The sequence below is a fragment of the Scyliorhinus torazame genome, chromosome 10, assembly GCF_047496885.1.
Source record: "Scyliorhinus torazame isolate Kashiwa2021f chromosome 10, sScyTor2.1, whole genome shotgun sequence".
NCBI classification, from domain to species: Eukaryota; Metazoa; Chordata; class Chondrichthyes; order Carcharhiniformes; family Scyliorhinidae; genus Scyliorhinus; species Scyliorhinus torazame.
Genome location: NC_092716.1, coordinates 227,818,649 through 227,835,825, shown reverse-complemented (window position 1 = coordinate 227,835,825; position 17,177 = coordinate 227,818,649). Strand labels below are relative to the sequence as shown.

Here is a 17,177-nt window from a genome sequence, read left to right as displayed (position 1 = left end):
AGTGTGGCCACGAACAGAAGGAGGTCAGAGTATTTTGGGCTATACCGGGGGACGAGGCAGGGGTGTCCCCTGTCCCCCCTGATCTTTGCACTGGCGATTGAACCCCTGGCCATGGCGTTGAGGGGGTCGAGGAACTGGAGGGGGCTGGTGCGGGGTGGGGAGGAGCATCGGGTGTCGCTCTATGCGGATGATTTGCTGCTGTATGTGGCAGAACCGGTGGGGGGAATGCCGGAGGTGATGAAGATCCTTCGGGAGTTTGGAGATTTCTCCGGGTACAAGCTTAATATGGGGAAGAGCGAGTTGTTCGTAGTGCACCCGGGGGACCAGGAAAGGGGGATTGGTGATCTCCCGCTAAAAAGGTCGGAGAGGAGTTTCAGGTACCTGGGGGTCCAGGTGGCTAGGTGCCTCCCCATCCTGATCCCGAGGGCCTTCTTCAGGCGGGTTAACAGGAGCATTATGGGGTTTGTGTGGGCGCAGAAGACCCCGAGGGTGAGAAAGGTGTTCCTGGAGCGGTGCAGGGATTGGGGGGTGGTTGGCGCTGCCTAACCTCTGTGGGTATTATTGGACCGCCAACGTGGCGATGGTGTGTAAGTGGGTGATAGAGGGGATGAGGCGGCATGGAAGAGGCTGGAGATGGCGTCCTGTGTGGGCACGAGCCTGGAGGCGCAGGTGACGGCGCCGCTGCCGCTTCCTCCAATGAGGTATACCACGATTTGGGGGCAATGGAGACGTCACAGGGGGGAGGTGGGGGTCTTGGTGTGGTCGCCGATTCAGGGGAATCACCTGTTTGTCCCGGGGAGGATGGACGGAGGGTTTCTGAGCTGGCACAGGGTAGGTATTAGAAGGATGGGGGAACCTGTTTGCGGACGGGAAGCTCGCGAGCCTGGGTGAGCTGGAGGAGAAGTTTGGGCTCCCCCCCCGGGGAACACCTTCAGATATATGCAGGTAAGGGCGTTTGTTCGGCCGCAGGTGGTGGAGTTCCCACTGTTGCCGCCACGCGGGGTCCAGGACAGGGTGCTGTCGGGGGTGTGGGTTGGAGAGGGGAGGATCTCGGCAATGTATCAGGTGATGCAGGAGGAGGAGGTGACCTCGGTGGAGGAGCTAAAGGGTAAGTGGGAGGAGGAGTTGGGTGAGGAGATTGACGAGTGGATGTGGGCGGATGCCCTGGGGAGGGTGAACTCTTCCTCCTCTTGCGCGAGGCTCAGCCTCATACAATATAAGGTGCTGCATAGGGCTCACATGACCGGGGCAAGGATAAGCCGGTTCTTTGGGTGCGAGGACAGATGTGTTAGGTGCTCAGGGAGCCCAGCAAATCACACCCACATGTTCTGGGTTTGCCCAGCACTGGAGGACTTTTGGAAGGGTGTAGCGAGGACAGTGCCGAGGGTGGTAGGTACCAGGGTCAAGCTGGGCTGCGGGCTCGCAATATTTGGGGTGCCAGAGGAGCCGGGAGTGCAGGAGGTGAAAGAGGCCGGTATTCTGGCCTTTGCGTCCCTGGTAGCCCGGCGAAGGATTCTTCTTCAGTGGAAGGATGCGAGGCCCCCAAGCGTGGAATCCCAGATCAGCGATATGGCGGGGTTTATTAAATTGGGAAGTGTGAAATTCGCCTTAAGGGGATCGGTACAAGTGTTCTTCGGGCGGTGGCAACCGTTCTTAGACTTACTGGCAGAACGTTAGAAGATGGTCAGCAGCGGCAGCAACCCGGCCGGGGGGTGGGGTGGGGGGGTTGGTTTGTTTTTCTTGAGTGGGCGTGTATTTTTGCCTTTGTGTTGATGAAGGCTGTTAATTTATTATTTATGTATATGGGGAGGGGGGGGGGGCATTGTTCTTTTCTTTCTGTATTTTGTTGTTGATACTTTGTGAAAATTTGAATTTTTTAAAAAATGGGTATTGGTCGTAAGACCAGGATTTGTTACCTGACTCTAATTGCCCTTAAGAAGGTAAGATGAGCTGCTTTCTTGAATGCCGCAGTCCATCTGGTTTAGGTACACCGACAGTGCTGTTGTGATGTTGTATGAATTAAGTAATGGCAGATGGGAAAACTGGTCAATTGGAAGACTGGTCAACTAGTTGGTACAATGTAAGAAAGGCTGACTCCGCACAACCTAAAGCATGAATAAGATCAGAGAAGGTCAAGCTATTCCAAAATGCCTGACCTCTGTAATTTTTGATAAGGCTAACTCGTCATAACCCAGGGCGGTATGAATAAGACCAGATAAGGAATAGATGAGTCTCCTCCGACCTTTTAATGTTCTATCAAAGGACAAGATAATGGTATGAGTGATGAGACAAAGAGTCCTTGGAAGTCAGCAGGTTCATGACATTGCTTCCGTTTCTACTTCCGATCGAATTCCTGACTAAGCTGTAGTCATGCAATCTTGATAATAATAAAAGGAAAAAAAAGTGAACTGACTTTCTGTAAAAGACTTGGGAAAGAATCAGCAGTGGTACTAACTGCTCTCTGACCTCAAGTTTCAGCCATTACTGCATGCAGTCATTTCGTAAATAAAGCCTTGTTATTTTGCCATAACGAGCGTTGTTGAATCTTTCTACTACAGTCCAGAAGCAGGAAATTATTGACTTCAACACTGTTACTTCAAGGAGTTTGATCCAGTGACGGCGAAGGAATGGTGATATACGTCCGGTGGTGTGTGGCTTGGGGGGAGCTTGCAGGTTGTGGTGCTTCCATGCATCTGCTTCCTTTGCCTTTCTAAGAGGTGGAGGTCGAGGATTTGGAAGGTGACTTACTGCAGTGCACCTTGTGTACAGTACACACTGCTGCCATTGGGCATTGTGGTGGAGGGATTGTTTCAGGCCATGGTTGGGGAGTCGATCAAGCAGGCTGATTTGTCTTGAACGATATCAAACTTCTTGAATGTTGTTAGAACCAAACTCATCCAGGCACGGACAGTATTCCTTCACACTCTTTTGTGCCTTGTGGATGGTGGGATAGACTTTGGAGGGAATCAAGACATGAATTACTAGTCGCATAATTCCCAGCCTCTGACCTGCTCTTAAAGCCATGGTCCTTATTTGGATGTTCTCGTTGCGTCAATGATAATTTCAAGGATGTTGATGGTAAAGGATTCAGCGATGGTAATGCAATTTAATATTAAAGGCCTGGTACAGGCAGCTCACCAGATTGGTGTTCCTGCTCTTATAACCACAGTATTTATGTGATACTGACCTGAGTCCTGCAGCTAGCTATTCATGCAAGTGATGATGCTGCAACCTGCCAAATTATGTGGAACGATTTTAAAGAGTCAGGAGATGAGCCATAGATTACAAAATGGGTAACCTTTGTTTCGCTTTTATAGCTCCATTGTTAGTTGGCTGGTCTAGCTCAACTCACATCACAGCTATTTAATAATTTCTTCTTAGTCCATAATTAAATTTAAAAAGGATATTAAGTGATGATCCAGTATTATAGAGTGGATATGTGAACGGTGATCTTGGTCATGTTACTTATGTTCATCCATTCCGTTCTCTTCAAACAAAAGTATTTAAATGTAATCTATAACCTGGGAGATGCAATTGTGGTAATGGTTCTGGTTTTATAATCTTGTAATCCAGAAGCCCGGCAGATTCCGTTCACTAATGACCATAATACTTGCTACGTAAATCACCTTTCTTCTAATTTATGGGTGCCATCTTGGTTAGTTAAGTTAATTCTGGATAAATAATTTCTCTAAATTTAAAATGATACATGAAAGTGCAACTTAACAAGTGTGTATTTTCCATTTCACAATAATGCAATCATATGCATCAAAGTTTGAAGGAAACAAATTAAAAATCCATATAGGAATTTGAAGCAGCAACTGAAAGATTAATGGCCAATTTAAGTACTAGCTAGCATTTATTGGATAACAAATTGTGTGTTGTGAAATTAATGTGTTAAAGCGGCAATCATTGTTCATTATCACAAAAATATTGACATTTATCTATTCAGTCACTGCAATTAAAACGTTCAGATCGCTCATTTAATTTGTAAGTGGACCTAATAAAAACTAAATTAAAACCAAAAATGCTAGAAATACTCAGATGGACAGACATCATCTGTGGAGAGAGAAGCAGCATTAATGCTGGTTAAATACCTTTCATAAGTGATAAAAATTTCTTACCATCCAAAATTTCCAAGGTATTTACTTTTGTTACGATAGCAGGAAATAAAAATTTAATCACTTCAATTTAAATGAACTAATTTATTTATATCTATAAAGATCTTATTTCCTACTTCTAGAAATCCTGATTCGTGAAATGTATATCTGGTAAATCACTTTAATATTGTCAGCTATTAATTATTAATTGCAACATGTAAAATTGGCAGTATCACATTTTAAGAGGTTCAGAGACTGAACAATTGTAGACATAGAAATATGATCAAAGAATAGTTTGTGATATAATTCAAACTATCTTAATATGTAAATAGGTAAATATTGGTCCTTTAGAGGATGAGAAGGGAGATTTAATAATGGGAGATGAGGAAATGGCTGAGGAACTGAACAGGTTTTTTGGGTCGGTCTTCACAGTGGAAGACACAAATAACATGCCAGTGACTGATGGAAATGAGGCTATGACAGGTGAGGACCTTGAGAGGATTGATATCACCAAGGAGGTAGTGATGGGCAAGCTAATGGGGCTAAAGGTAGACAAGTCTCCTGGCCCTGATGGAATGCATCCCAGAGTGCTAAAAGAGATGGCTAGGGAAATTGCAAATGCACTAGTGATAATTTACCAAAATTCACTAGACTCTGGGGTGGTCCCGGCGGATTGGAAATTAGCAAACGTGACACCACTGTTTAAAAAAGGAGGTAGGCAGAAAGTGGGTAATTATAGGCCAGTGAGCTTAACTTCGGTAGTAGGGCAGATGCTGGAATCTATCATCAAGGAAGAAATAGCGAGGCATCTGGATGGAAATTGTCCCATTGGACAGACGCAGCATGGGTTCATAAAGGGCAGGTCGTGCCTAATTAATTTAGTGGAATTTTTTGAGGACATTAACAGTGCGGTAGATAACGGGGAGCCAATGGATGTGGTATATCTGGATTTCCAGAAAGCCTTTGACAAGGTGCCACACAAAAGGTTGTTGCATCAGATAAAGATGCATGGCATTAAGGGGAAAGTAGGAGCATGGATAGAGGATTGGTTAATTAATAGAAAGCAAAGAGTGGGGATTAATGGGTGTTTCTCTGGTTGGCAATCAGTAGCTAGTGGTGTCCCTCAGGGATCAGTGTTGGGCCCACAACTGTTCACAATTTACATAGATGATTTGGAGTTGGGGACCAAGGGCAATGTGTCCAAGTTTGCAGACGACACTAAGATAAGTGGTAAAGCAAAAAGTGCAGAGGATACTGGAAGTCTGCAGAGGGATTTGGACAGGCTAAGTGAATGGGCTAGGGTCTGGCAGATGGAATTCAATGTTGACAAATGTGAGGTTATCCATTTTGGTAAGAATAACGGCAAAAGGGATTATTATTTAAATGATAAAATATTAAAACATGCTGCTGTGCAGAGAGACCTGGGTGTGCTCGTGCATGAGTCGCAGAAAGTTGGTTTTCAGGTGCAACAGGTGATTAAGAAGGCAAATGGAATTTTGTCCTTCATTGCTAGAGGGATGGAGTTTAAGACTAGGGAGGTTATGCTGCAATTGTATAAGGTGTTAGTGAGGCCACACCTGGAGTATTGTGTTCAGTTTTGGTCTCCTTGCTTGAGAAAGGACGTACTGGCACTGGAGGGTGTGCAGAGGAGATTCACTAAGTTAATCCCAGAGCTGAAGGGGTTGGATTACGAGGAGAGGTTGAGTAGACTGGGACTGTACTCGTTGGAATTTAGAAGGATGAGGGGGGATCTTATAGAAACATATAAGATTATGAAGGGAATCGATAGGATAGATGCAGGCAGGTTGTTTCCACTGGCGGGTGAAAGCAGAACTAGGGGGCATAGCCTCAAAATAAGGGGAAGTAGATTTAGGACTGAGTTTAGGAGGAACTTATTCACCCAAAGGGTTGTGAATCTATGGAATTCCTTGCCCAGTGAAGCAGTAGAGGCTCCTTCATTAAATGTTTTTAAGATAAAGATAGATAGTTTTTTGAAGAATAAAGGGATTAAGGGTTATGGTGTTCGGGCCGGAAAGTGGAGCTGAGTCCACAAAAGATCAGCCATGATCTCATTGAATGGCGGAGCAGGCTCGAGGGGCCAGATGGCCTACTCCTGCTCCTAGTTCTTATGTTCTTATGTTATTTTATGTTCTTATGTACATATATGCTACTTTGCAGTTACATGCAGTGGAATGACTTGCTTCTTTGAGAGTTAAATAATGCAGAAGTGAATCAGTATGAAATATATGATGCTGGCTGGGGTATTTTCTGTCACAGAATGTGCTTTTGATTTTTGAAGGAAAAGAAAGTATATATTCCAAACTATCACACATGGGAGAAGTATTTATAGGCAGTCACACATCTTGTGGTTCATATTATGTTCATAATTCACTTGCAGTTTACCATATCATGTTCACCCTTGAATATTTTAATGTCTTGTAACACACTGAGCTATGTGGTGCTCTGTCTGCAGTTCATCTAATATGTCTTAGCCTATGCAAAGGGCATACATGAAAAAAGCTGGAAGGAAGAAGAATTCAATATCCAGCTGCTGAACTCTATTCTGTTTATTTTAGGATAAAGATCCAATACCGACAGAGCATGAGAAAACAGCTATGGACATTGCAGCAGAGCAGCTCCGCTTATGGCCAACACTCCACAAAGAGAAACAGCAGGAACTGGAAAAGGGAGAGGAAAACACTGTGTTTAGTCAAGCCATCCATTACGCCCAACTCATGATCTACCTGCTGGTTCCTTTAGACACGAGCAAAAACAAGCTACTGCGAAATGCTACAACAGGAGACTGGGAAAGTGGGAGCAATAGTTTTGTCACTAACAGGTTTGCCTGAAATCATGTTGAATATTCTCATTTCATGCTTTGTTTTGTTCATACAATTAGCCACAAGGGTTTTATATAAGCATTCTGAGTACTGAACAGTGCTAAAAAATATAATGCAATTTGTTCTTGTAATATCGTTTCATATCCTAAATTTTGCTGACGTTGCTTATAACAAAAACAGAAAATGCATCAGATACATACATAAGATGCACACAGTATTTTGAAAACTGTGAAGAGTATTTACTGACATGGATAATCGATTTCCTCTTTCATATTTAACTATCACAGCCAAACCTCAGCTGCAGACTTTGGTGTGCTGAAGGTCAGCTTTAAGTTCATAGAAGATAGAGACACTTATACTAACACAACACACACAATACACCTAAGGTTAAATATTGATCTTTTACGTCTACACATGATCTTACAATGCAAAGCCTTTCAAGTTTAATTTTAACATGATGTATATTCTGAAAATCACATGGCGAATAGCTTAAGACACCTGCCTACTTTGGTGTTATTTCAAAATGTAATGGCCTGGATTTTATGGTAATTGGCAAAGCAAGGGCACTCCTCACTGACCGCGAACAAAGCATCACAGAGAGATCTAGCAATCTCTACGGGCAAGAACTTCAACTGCGGTGACTTCCGGTGGCAGCATGTAGGAGTAGTAGCACATGAGGTGGCTCCCACCTGGGTACTTTCCTTTTAGCCCTTTTTGCCCAGTTTGTGGGGGCTGTTTGGGTTAAAACTGAAATAATTCAATGGGATAAGGTTCCCACACAAGAGAAATGGCCAGAAAGTCCCGGTCAAAGAGGCCAACAAGTAAAGAGCCATCGACTGATTTGGAAGCATCGCGATGCTCCTCTGCTGAAAAAATGGCAGAGGCGACTGAACAAAGAACGAAGAACAGTACAGCACAGGAACAGGCCCTTCAGCCCTCCAAGCCTGTACCGGTCATGATACCAACCTTGGCCAAAAAACCCTCAGCACTTCCTTGTGCCGTATCCCTCTATACCCATCCTATCTCTGTGTTTGTCAAGATGCCTTTTGAACGTCGTTAATGTATCTGCTTCTACAACCTCTGCTGGCAATGCATTCCAGGCACTCACCACCCTCTGTGTAAAAGACCTGCCTCACACATCTCCTCTAAACTTTGCCCCACTTCAGTACCTTCCTACTTTCTTTATACTCCTCAAGGGTTTTGACTGTGCCCACCCTTCTAGACCGTTCAAAAGTCTCCTTTTTCTTTTTGAGGAGGTTCACACTATCCCTCGTTATCCAAGGCTCCCTAAACTTCCCATACTTATCCTTCATTCTCTCAGGAATGTGACTTTCCTGAATGCTAATCAACTGTTGATTTACTATCCGATGTTGAATTACTATCCAACAGCCGCACCCAATCCAAATTCTTCAATTCCTGTCTAATGTTATCGTAATTTGCCTTTCCCCAGTTTAGCACCTTAACGCGAGGGTTACCCTCATCCCTATCCAAAAGTACCCTAAAACTTGTGGTCACTACTCCCAAAATGTTCCCCTACTGAAATCTCAACCACCTGTCCAGGCTCATTCCCAATACCAGATCCAGTACTGCCCCTTCCCTAGTTGGACCATCCATATATTGCATCAAGAAGGCTTCCTGGACACACCTTACAAACTCTGCCCTATCCAAACCTCGAGCACTAAGTGAGTCCCAGTCAATATAGGGGAAATTAAAATCCCCTACCACAGCAACCCTGTTACTTTTGCACCTATCCAAAATCTCTCTACCTATCTGCTCCTCTATCTCTCGCTGGCAATTGGGGGACCTGTAATAAACACCCAACACTGTGTTTCCTCCTTCCTGTTCCTGACCTCTACCCAGATTGCCTCACTGTATGAGCCCTCCAATGTGTCCTCCTGCAGTACGGCTATAATATTCTCCTTAACCAGTATTGCTACTCCCCACCCCTTTTACATCACCCTGTATCTCTCCTGAAGCATCTATATGCTCCAACATTCAGCTGCCAATCCTGCCCTTTAACCATGTTTCTGTGATAGCCACAACATCGTAATTCCAAGTACTAATAAGTGCTTAAAGTTCATCTGCCTTACCAGCTATACTTCTGGGGTTGAAACAAATACACTTCAAACCACTGCATTTGAGCAGACAGGGTGATGTTGTTCTCTTATTTTTGTTCTCTATTTCCCCTTCAGTTATTACACCATCTAACCTAGCGCTCTTGTTTAAATCCTCCCGAGTGACTCTATAATAATTATCTTTATTGTCACAAGTAGGCTTACATTAACACTGCAATGAAGTTACTGTGAAAAAGCCCCTAGTCGCCACATTCTGGCGCCTGTTCGGGTGCACAGAGGGAGAATTCAGAATGTCCAATTCACCTAGCAAGCACATATTTCGGGACTTGTGGGAGGGAAGCGGAGCACCTGGAGGAAACCCACGCAGACACAGGGAGAACGTGCAGACTCCGCACAGACAGTGACCCAAGCCGGGAATCAAACCTGGGACCCTGGCGCTGTGAAGCCATAGTGCTATTCACTATGCTACCGTGCTGCCCTCTAACAAACCTCCTAGCCAGGATATTGGTGTCCTTCCAGTTTAGATGCAACTCGTCCTTCTTGTACAGGTCATACCTGACCCGGAAGAGATCCCAGTGGTCCAGAAATCTGAAGCCCTCCCTCCTACACCACCAGTTTAGCCATGTATTTAGCTGCACTATCCTCCTATTTCTAGCCTCACTGGCATGTAGCACAGGGAGTAATCCTGAGATTACAACCCTAGAGGTCCTGCTTTTTAACTTACTGCCTAACTCCCTGAACTCCTTCTGCAGGAGATCATCATTCTCCCTTCCTATGTCGTTAGTATCTATGTGTACTACGACCTCTGGCTGCTCACCCTCCCCTTCAGGATGTCCTGTGTTCGTTCAGAGGCATCCTTGACCCTGGCACCAGGGAGGCAACATACCATCCTGGAGTCTCTTTCCCGTCCACAGAAGCGCCCCGGAATATAAAGTCCCCTATAACTATTGCTCTCCTGCACTTACAGTCCCCTGCGGAGCAACAGAGCCAGTTGTGGTGCCACTAATCAGGCTGCTGTTGTTGTTTCCCCCTGATAGGCTATCCACCCCCCCCCCCCCCCCCCCCCAACCAGTATCTAAAACGCTATACCTATTAGAGAGGGGGACAGCCACAGGGGATTCCTGCACTGCCTGACTGCCCTTTCTAGCGGTCACCCATCTGTCTGCCTGCACCTGGGGTGTTATCACGTCTCTATAACTCCTATCTATGACGCTTTCCGACACCTGCATGCTCCTAAGTGCATCCAACTGTTGCTCCAACTGAACCATGCAGTCTCTGAGGAGCTACCATTGATTACATTTGCTGCGGACGTAGTCGACCGGAACACTGGAAGCGTTGTGGATCTGCCACATCTCACAGTTAGAGCATTGCACCCCGCTGAGTGACATTTAAGCACTAGTTAATTAATTCAAAATAATCACGTAAATTGTTATTAGATTAAGTTACGATAAACTATGTGGTTCCTGGCACCAGATTTTTACTGTAAAATTTAAATGCTAAATACTAATCTCTGCCCTCCGGTTTAGTTTCTCATCTATCTAGTTAAGTAATTCGTTTTAATTAGTTTTCAATGTTTTTATTTCAAATTTAACACAGATTCCCTACCAGCCAATCAGGTCACAGCTTTACTGTGATGTCACTTTGTTCTCTTCCCCCCCCCCCCAACACACACAATTTGAAAACACAGAGAGAGACACAGACACAAATACCACTTACCTCCTCAGACTGCAGTCCCAATTTCTCCTGCTACTGCCACGACTCAGGTCACTTCATGGACGGTCAAGATGCTTACAGGCATCTTGGCAACGGAATGTAAAGAAACAGCAGCAGGCTATCTCTGAGGACCTCCACAAATCAATAGAATTGGCCCTAGCTCCCATTCGATCTGCATGAGCGAAGATGGAGGAAACGGTAAAGGCGCATGGCACGGCGTTACAGGGTGTGGAGGTGGCTCTCTCAAAGCAGAGCGAACAGATTGTCTCCTTTTGGCTGAGATGGCACTGTTGGCCAGTGTTAAATACAGCACTGCATGCCAAGGTGAATGATCTGGAGAATTGCTCAAGGAGACAGAACCATAGGACTGCCCAAATCCAACTGATGACATCTCAAAGATGTTTGGGAAGATGGTGCGGGAGGATGGATCAACATCCCCTTCTGAGCTGGATCGAGCTCACCAGTCACTTCGGCAGAGGCCCCATTCCAGCGAGCCACCACGGGCAATCATTATAAGGTTCCAAAGCTATCAGGAGAAGGAATGAGTCCTGAGGTGGGCGAAGGATCACCAAGACTGCAAATGGGAGGGCCACGCTATCAGGCTCTATCAAGATGTGGGAGTGAAGCAAGCTAAAAAGCAGATGGCATTTAACAAAGAGTGGAATTTGGTTTGGCATGGTGTACCCTGCATGCCACTGAGTGTTTTATGACTCAAATGACGATTATTTTGATGTGCCAGAGGAATCTGATGGCTTTTCTTAGGAAGCACGGCTGGGGACGAATTAATTCGTATGGAGTCTTTGTATTATTGGGAGCGTATGAGGTCTTCGTATTATTGAGGAGGGCATGTGGTTATGGGGACTTGTTTGGTTTCTTGTACAAGTTTGTAATTTCTTGTTCTTATGTGGGATGGGTGTTTTTTCTTTGTTTATTAAAGTTGGAAGTGGACGGGAGGCTGGTTGTTATGGCTATTTCTTTGTCTTTATTCCGGGCGGGTGTTGCCCTGCTAGCTGTAGAAAGTAGCTAATGGGAGCAAAGTGGTGGGGGTAACTGCAGCTCAATATTTTAGTGTAGTTTTAGATAATGAGGTTTGGGTTTTTGTTATCTTTGGCATTAGGCACAGTTGAGGTAGGGGTTTTTGTTCACCTTTTGGTTGTTTGTTTGTGTATTTGGGTGTGGTGTTGTTGGGAGGTGAGGGGAAGGGAGGGTTTTCTGATGGTGACTGTAGCTTGTTTTTTGTTCAGTGTTGATAGAGGGTTTGGCGGCCATCTTGTGGTGGGGTGAAGAGGGCATGGTGCTTGGCAGATCAGATCATGCCCAACTTTTGTTCATTTGGTTTGGAGCCATATCCTTCTCAACGCCCACTGTGGAGATTGCTCACAGAGTTGTTGGTCAGAGAAAGGATTTTGCAAGCACATACCCTCTGCCATATGGGAGTACATTACATTTAATAAGAGTGAGTCTATCTCACTTTCTATGCTGTGGGAGGCCCTTTTAAGGTAGTCATTAGGGGAGAGGCCATCTCCAACAAGTCACACAAAGACAGGACAGGGTGCGTGGAGCAGCAGAGACTAGTGGATTCCATCCTAGAGGTAGACTGCCAGTGCACCAGAGTTACTGGCGAGTAGGAAAAAGTTGCAGGCGAAATTTGAGCTACTCTCGATGGGTAAGGAGATGAGCCAGCTGTGACACTTGAGGGGACATTCTATGAGCATGGGGAGAAGGCCAGTTGCCTTTTAGCACTCCACCTGAGGTGGCAGTCTGCCTCCTGGGAAGTTGTGCAGGGAAGGGACTCAGGTGCCTGGTTGGTTTCCGGCCAATTGAAGGTTAATGCGGCGTTTGAGCCTTTTATAGATGTCTGTACAGATTGGCGTCCCTGGTGGAGTGGTTGCCCATGACGCAGGTTTTGGAAGGGTTGAAGGGAGGAGTTGGAGTCCCCATTGGGCGCCGAGGAGATTATGAAATGTATTGGTTTAATACAATGGAGTAAAGCTCCAGGCTCGGATGGATTTTCCATCGAGTTCTATAAGAAATATGCGGGGCAGTTGATCCCACTGATATTGGACATATTTAATGATCCCTTGTCCCGGGGATATTGTCAGTTACATTGGCGCAGGCATCTATTTCCCTAATTTTGAAGAAGGATAAGGACCCTATAGACTGTGGGTCATATTGCCTATCTCGTTGTTGAATGCTGATACTAAATTGTTGGCTAAAGTGTTGGCAATGTGGTTAGAGCCCTGCCTTCCAGGGGTGATTTGAGAAGAACAGACCACTTTTGTCAAGGGTCGGCAACTGTTGACCAATATACGCCAATTATTAAATATCGTCCTCTCCCTGTCTTCAGCGCCCGAACTGGAGGTGATTGTTTCAATGGATGCCAAAACAGTGTTTGATAGGGTTGAGTGGGTGGTACCTATTTGCGATTCTTGGGAGGTTTGGTTTCGGGTAACTTTACATCTTGGATTCATTTGTTGCATAGGGGCTCCCATTGCTCGTGTTCACACAAACGACTTGAGCTCGTGTTACTTTCAGTTGAATATGGGTAAGGGATAGGGTTGGCCATTGTCTCCGCATCTGTTTGCCTTGGCAATCGAACCACTGGGCACAGCGTTCAGATCTTCCACTGAATGGAGGGGGATAAAGCGGGGAGAGAGGGAGCATAGTGTGTTCTTGTACGTAGATGATCTGCTTCTTGATATCACGGACCCACTCTCCACCATGGATGAGATAATGAAGCAACTTGAAAGTTTCAGCTCCTTCTCGGGGTAGAAGTTGAATTTGGATAAAAGCGAATATTTTCTGGTGAATCCCGAGGGAGGGGAGCCAACCTGGGGATGTTGTCTTTTCACCTTGCCAGATCTAGCTTTCAAAATCTGGGAACCCAGGTGGCCCATGATTTGGCCACGCTTCATAAATTAAATAATGCTAGTCTGGTGAATGGGGTTAGAACTCATAGAACATAGAACGATACAGCGCAGTACAGGCTCTTCGGCCCACGATGTTGCACCGACATGGGAAGTCAAAAAACAAAAGCCATCTAACCGACACTATGCCATTATCATCCATATGCTTATCCAATAAACTTTTAAATGCCCTCAATGTTGCCGAGTTCACTACTGTTGCAGGTAGGGCATTCCACGGCCTCACCACTCTTTGCGTAAAGAACCTACCTCTGACCTCTATCCTATATCTATTACCCCTTAGTTTAAGGCTATGTCCCCTCGTGCTAGCCATTTCCATCTGCGGGAGAAGACTCTCACTGTCCACCCTATCTAACCCCCTGATCATTTTGTATGCCTCTATTAAGTCTCCTCTTAACCTTCTTCTCTCTAACGAAAACAACCTCAAGTCCATCAGCCTTTCCTCATAAGATTTTCCCTCCATACCAGGCAACATCCTGGTAAATCTCCTCTGCACCCGCTCCAAAGCTTCCACGTCCTTCCTATAATGCAGTGACCAGAACTGTACGCAATACTCCAAATGCGGCCGTACCAGAGTTTTGTACAGCTGCAACATGACCTCATGACTCCGGAACTCAATCCCTCTACCAATAAAGGCCAACACTCCATAGGCCTTCTTCACAACCCTATCAACCTGGGTGGCAACTTTCAGGGATCTATGTACATGGGCACCTAGATCCCTCTGCTCATCCACACTTCCAAGAACTTTACCATTAGCCAAATATTCCGCGTTCCTGTTATTCCTTCCAAAGTGAATCACCTCACACTTCTCTACATTAAACTCCATTTGCCACCTCTCAGCCCAGCTCTGCAGCTTATCTATGTCCCTCTGTAACCTGCTACATCCTTCCGCACTGTCGACAACACCACCGACTTTAGTGTCGTCTGCAAATTTACTCACCCACCCTTCTGCGCCCTCCTCTAGGTCATTGATAAAAATGACAAACAGTAACGGCCCCAGAACAGATCCTTGTGGTACGCCACTTGTAACTGAACTCCATTCAGAACATTTCCCATCAACCACCACCCTCTGTCTTCTTTCAGCTAGCCAATTTCTGATCCACATCTCTAAATCACCCTCAATCCCCAGCCTCCGTATTTTCTGCAATAGCCTACTGTGGGGAACCTTATCAAACGCTTTACTGACATCCATATACACCACATCAACTGCTCTACCCTCGTCTACCTGTTCAGTCACCTTCTCAAAGAACACGATAAGGTTTGTGAGGCATGACCTACCCTTCACAAAGCCATGCTGACGATCCCTAATCATATTGTTCCTATCTAGATGATTATAAATCTTGTCTCTTATAATCCCCTCCAAGACTTTACCCACAACAGACATGAGGCGCACCGGTCTATAGTTGCCGGGGTTGTCTCTACCCCCCTTCTTGAACAAAGGGACCACATTTGCTATCCTCCGGTCCTCTGGCACTATTCCTGTAGCCAATGATGACATAAAAATCAAAGCCAAAGGCCCAGCAATCTCTTCCCTGGCTTCCCAGAGAATCCTAGGATAAATCCCATCAGGCCCCGGGGACTTATCTATTTTCAGCCTGTCCAGAATTGCCAACACCTCTTCCCTACGTACCTCAATGCCATCTATTCTAATAGCCTGGGTCTCAGCATTCTCCTCCACAACATGGTCTTTTTCCTGAGTGAATACTGACGAAAAATATTCATTTAGTATCTCGCCTATCTCTTCAGACTCCACACACAACTTCCCATCCCTGTCCTTGACTGGCCCTACTCTTACCCTAGTCATTCTTTTATCCCTGACATACCTATAGAAAGCTTTTGGGTTTTCCTTGATCCTACCTGCCAAATACTTCTCATGTCCCCTCTTGCTCGTGTTAGCTCTCTCTTTAGATCCTTCCTCGCTACCTTGTAACTATCAAGCGCCCCAACTGAAACTTCACACCTCATCTTCACATAGGCCTCCTTCTTCCTCTTAACAAGAGATTCCACTTCTTTGGTAAACCACGGTTCCCTCGCTCGACGCCTTCCTCCCTGCCTGACCGGTACGTACTTATCAAGAACACGCAATAGCTGTTACTTGAACAAGCTCCACATATCCAGTGTGCCCAACACTTGCAGCCTACTTCTCCAACCTATCCCCCCCAAGTCATGTCTAATGGCATCATAATTGCCCTTCCCCCAGCTATAACTCTTGCCCTGCGGGGTATACTTATCCCTTTCCATCACTAACGTAAACGTCACCGAATTGTGGTCACTGTCCCCAAAGTGCTCATCTACCTCCAAATCTAACACCTGGCCTGGTTCATTACCCAAAACCAAATCCAATGTGGCCTCTCCGCTTGTTGGCCTGTCAACATATTGTGTCAGGAAACCCTCCTGCACACATTGTACAAAAAACGACCCATCTAATGTACTCGAATTATATCTTTTCCAGTCAATATTTGGAAAGTTAAAGTCTCCCATAATAACGACCATGTTACTTCCGCTCTTATCCAGAACCATCTTCGCCATCCTTTCCTCTACATCCCTAGAACTATTTGGAGGCCTATAGAAAACTCCCAACAGGGTGACCTCTCCTTTCCTGTTTCTAACCTCAGCCCATACTACCTCGGAAGAAGAGTCCCCATCTAGCATCCTCTCCGCCACCGTAATACCGTTTTTGACTAGCAGCGCCACACCTCCCCCTCTTTTGCCTCCTTCTCTGAGCTTACTAAAACACTTAAACCCCAGAACCTGCAACAACCATTCCTGTCCCTGCTCTATCCATGTCTCCAAAATGGCCACAACATCGAAGTCCCAGGTACCAACCCATGCTGCCAGTTCCCCTACCTTATTTCGTACACTCCTGGCATTGAAGTAGACACACTTCAAACCACCTACCTGGCCCCCTCCTGCGAAGTCAAATCTGTGCTCCTGACCTCTATACTCTCAATCTCTCGTACCCTAACACTACAATCCAGGTTCCCATGCCTCTGCTGCATTAGTTTAAACCCCCCCAAAGAGCACTAACAAATCTCCCCCCCCCCCCCCCCCCCAGGATATTTGTGCCCCTCAGGTTCAGATGTAGACCATCCTGTCTGTAGTGGTCCCACCTTCCCAAGAAAGAGCCCCAGTTATCCAGAAATCTGAATCCCTCCCGCCTGCACCATCCCTGTAGCCACGTGTTTAATTGCTCTCTCTCCCTATTCCTCATCTCATTATCACGTGGCACGGGCAACAACCCAGAGATAACAACTCTGTTTGTTCTCGTTCTGAGCTTCCATCCTAGCTCCCTGAAAGCCTGCCTGACATCCTTGTCCCCTTTCCTACCCATGTCGTTAGTGCCAATGTGGACCACGACTTGGGGCTGCTCCCCCTCCCCCTTAAGGACCCAGAAAACACGATCCGAGACACCACGTACCCTTGCACCTAGGAGGCAACATACCAAACGTGAGTCTCTCTCGCTCCCACAAAATCTCCTCTCTGTGCCCCTGACTATCGAGTCCCCAATTACTAATGCTCTGCTCCTCT

At 45.9% G+C, this 17,177-nt stretch overlaps 1 protein-coding gene across 2 annotated transcripts in view; it reads left to right on the top strand.

Annotated features, from left to right (window-relative positions):
* Positions 1–17,177, top strand: part of sbf2 (SET binding factor 2) — an 857,151-nt gene that overhangs the window by 689,229 nt on the left and 150,745 nt on the right. For both annotated transcript variants that reach the window (XM_072466526.1, XM_072466525.1), the window contains exon 19: positions 6,674–6,936. In XM_072466526.1, the coding sequence (XP_072322627.1) occupies positions 6,674–6,936 (263 nt within the window). The remainder of the gene's footprint in view (positions 1–6,673; positions 6,937–17,177) is intronic.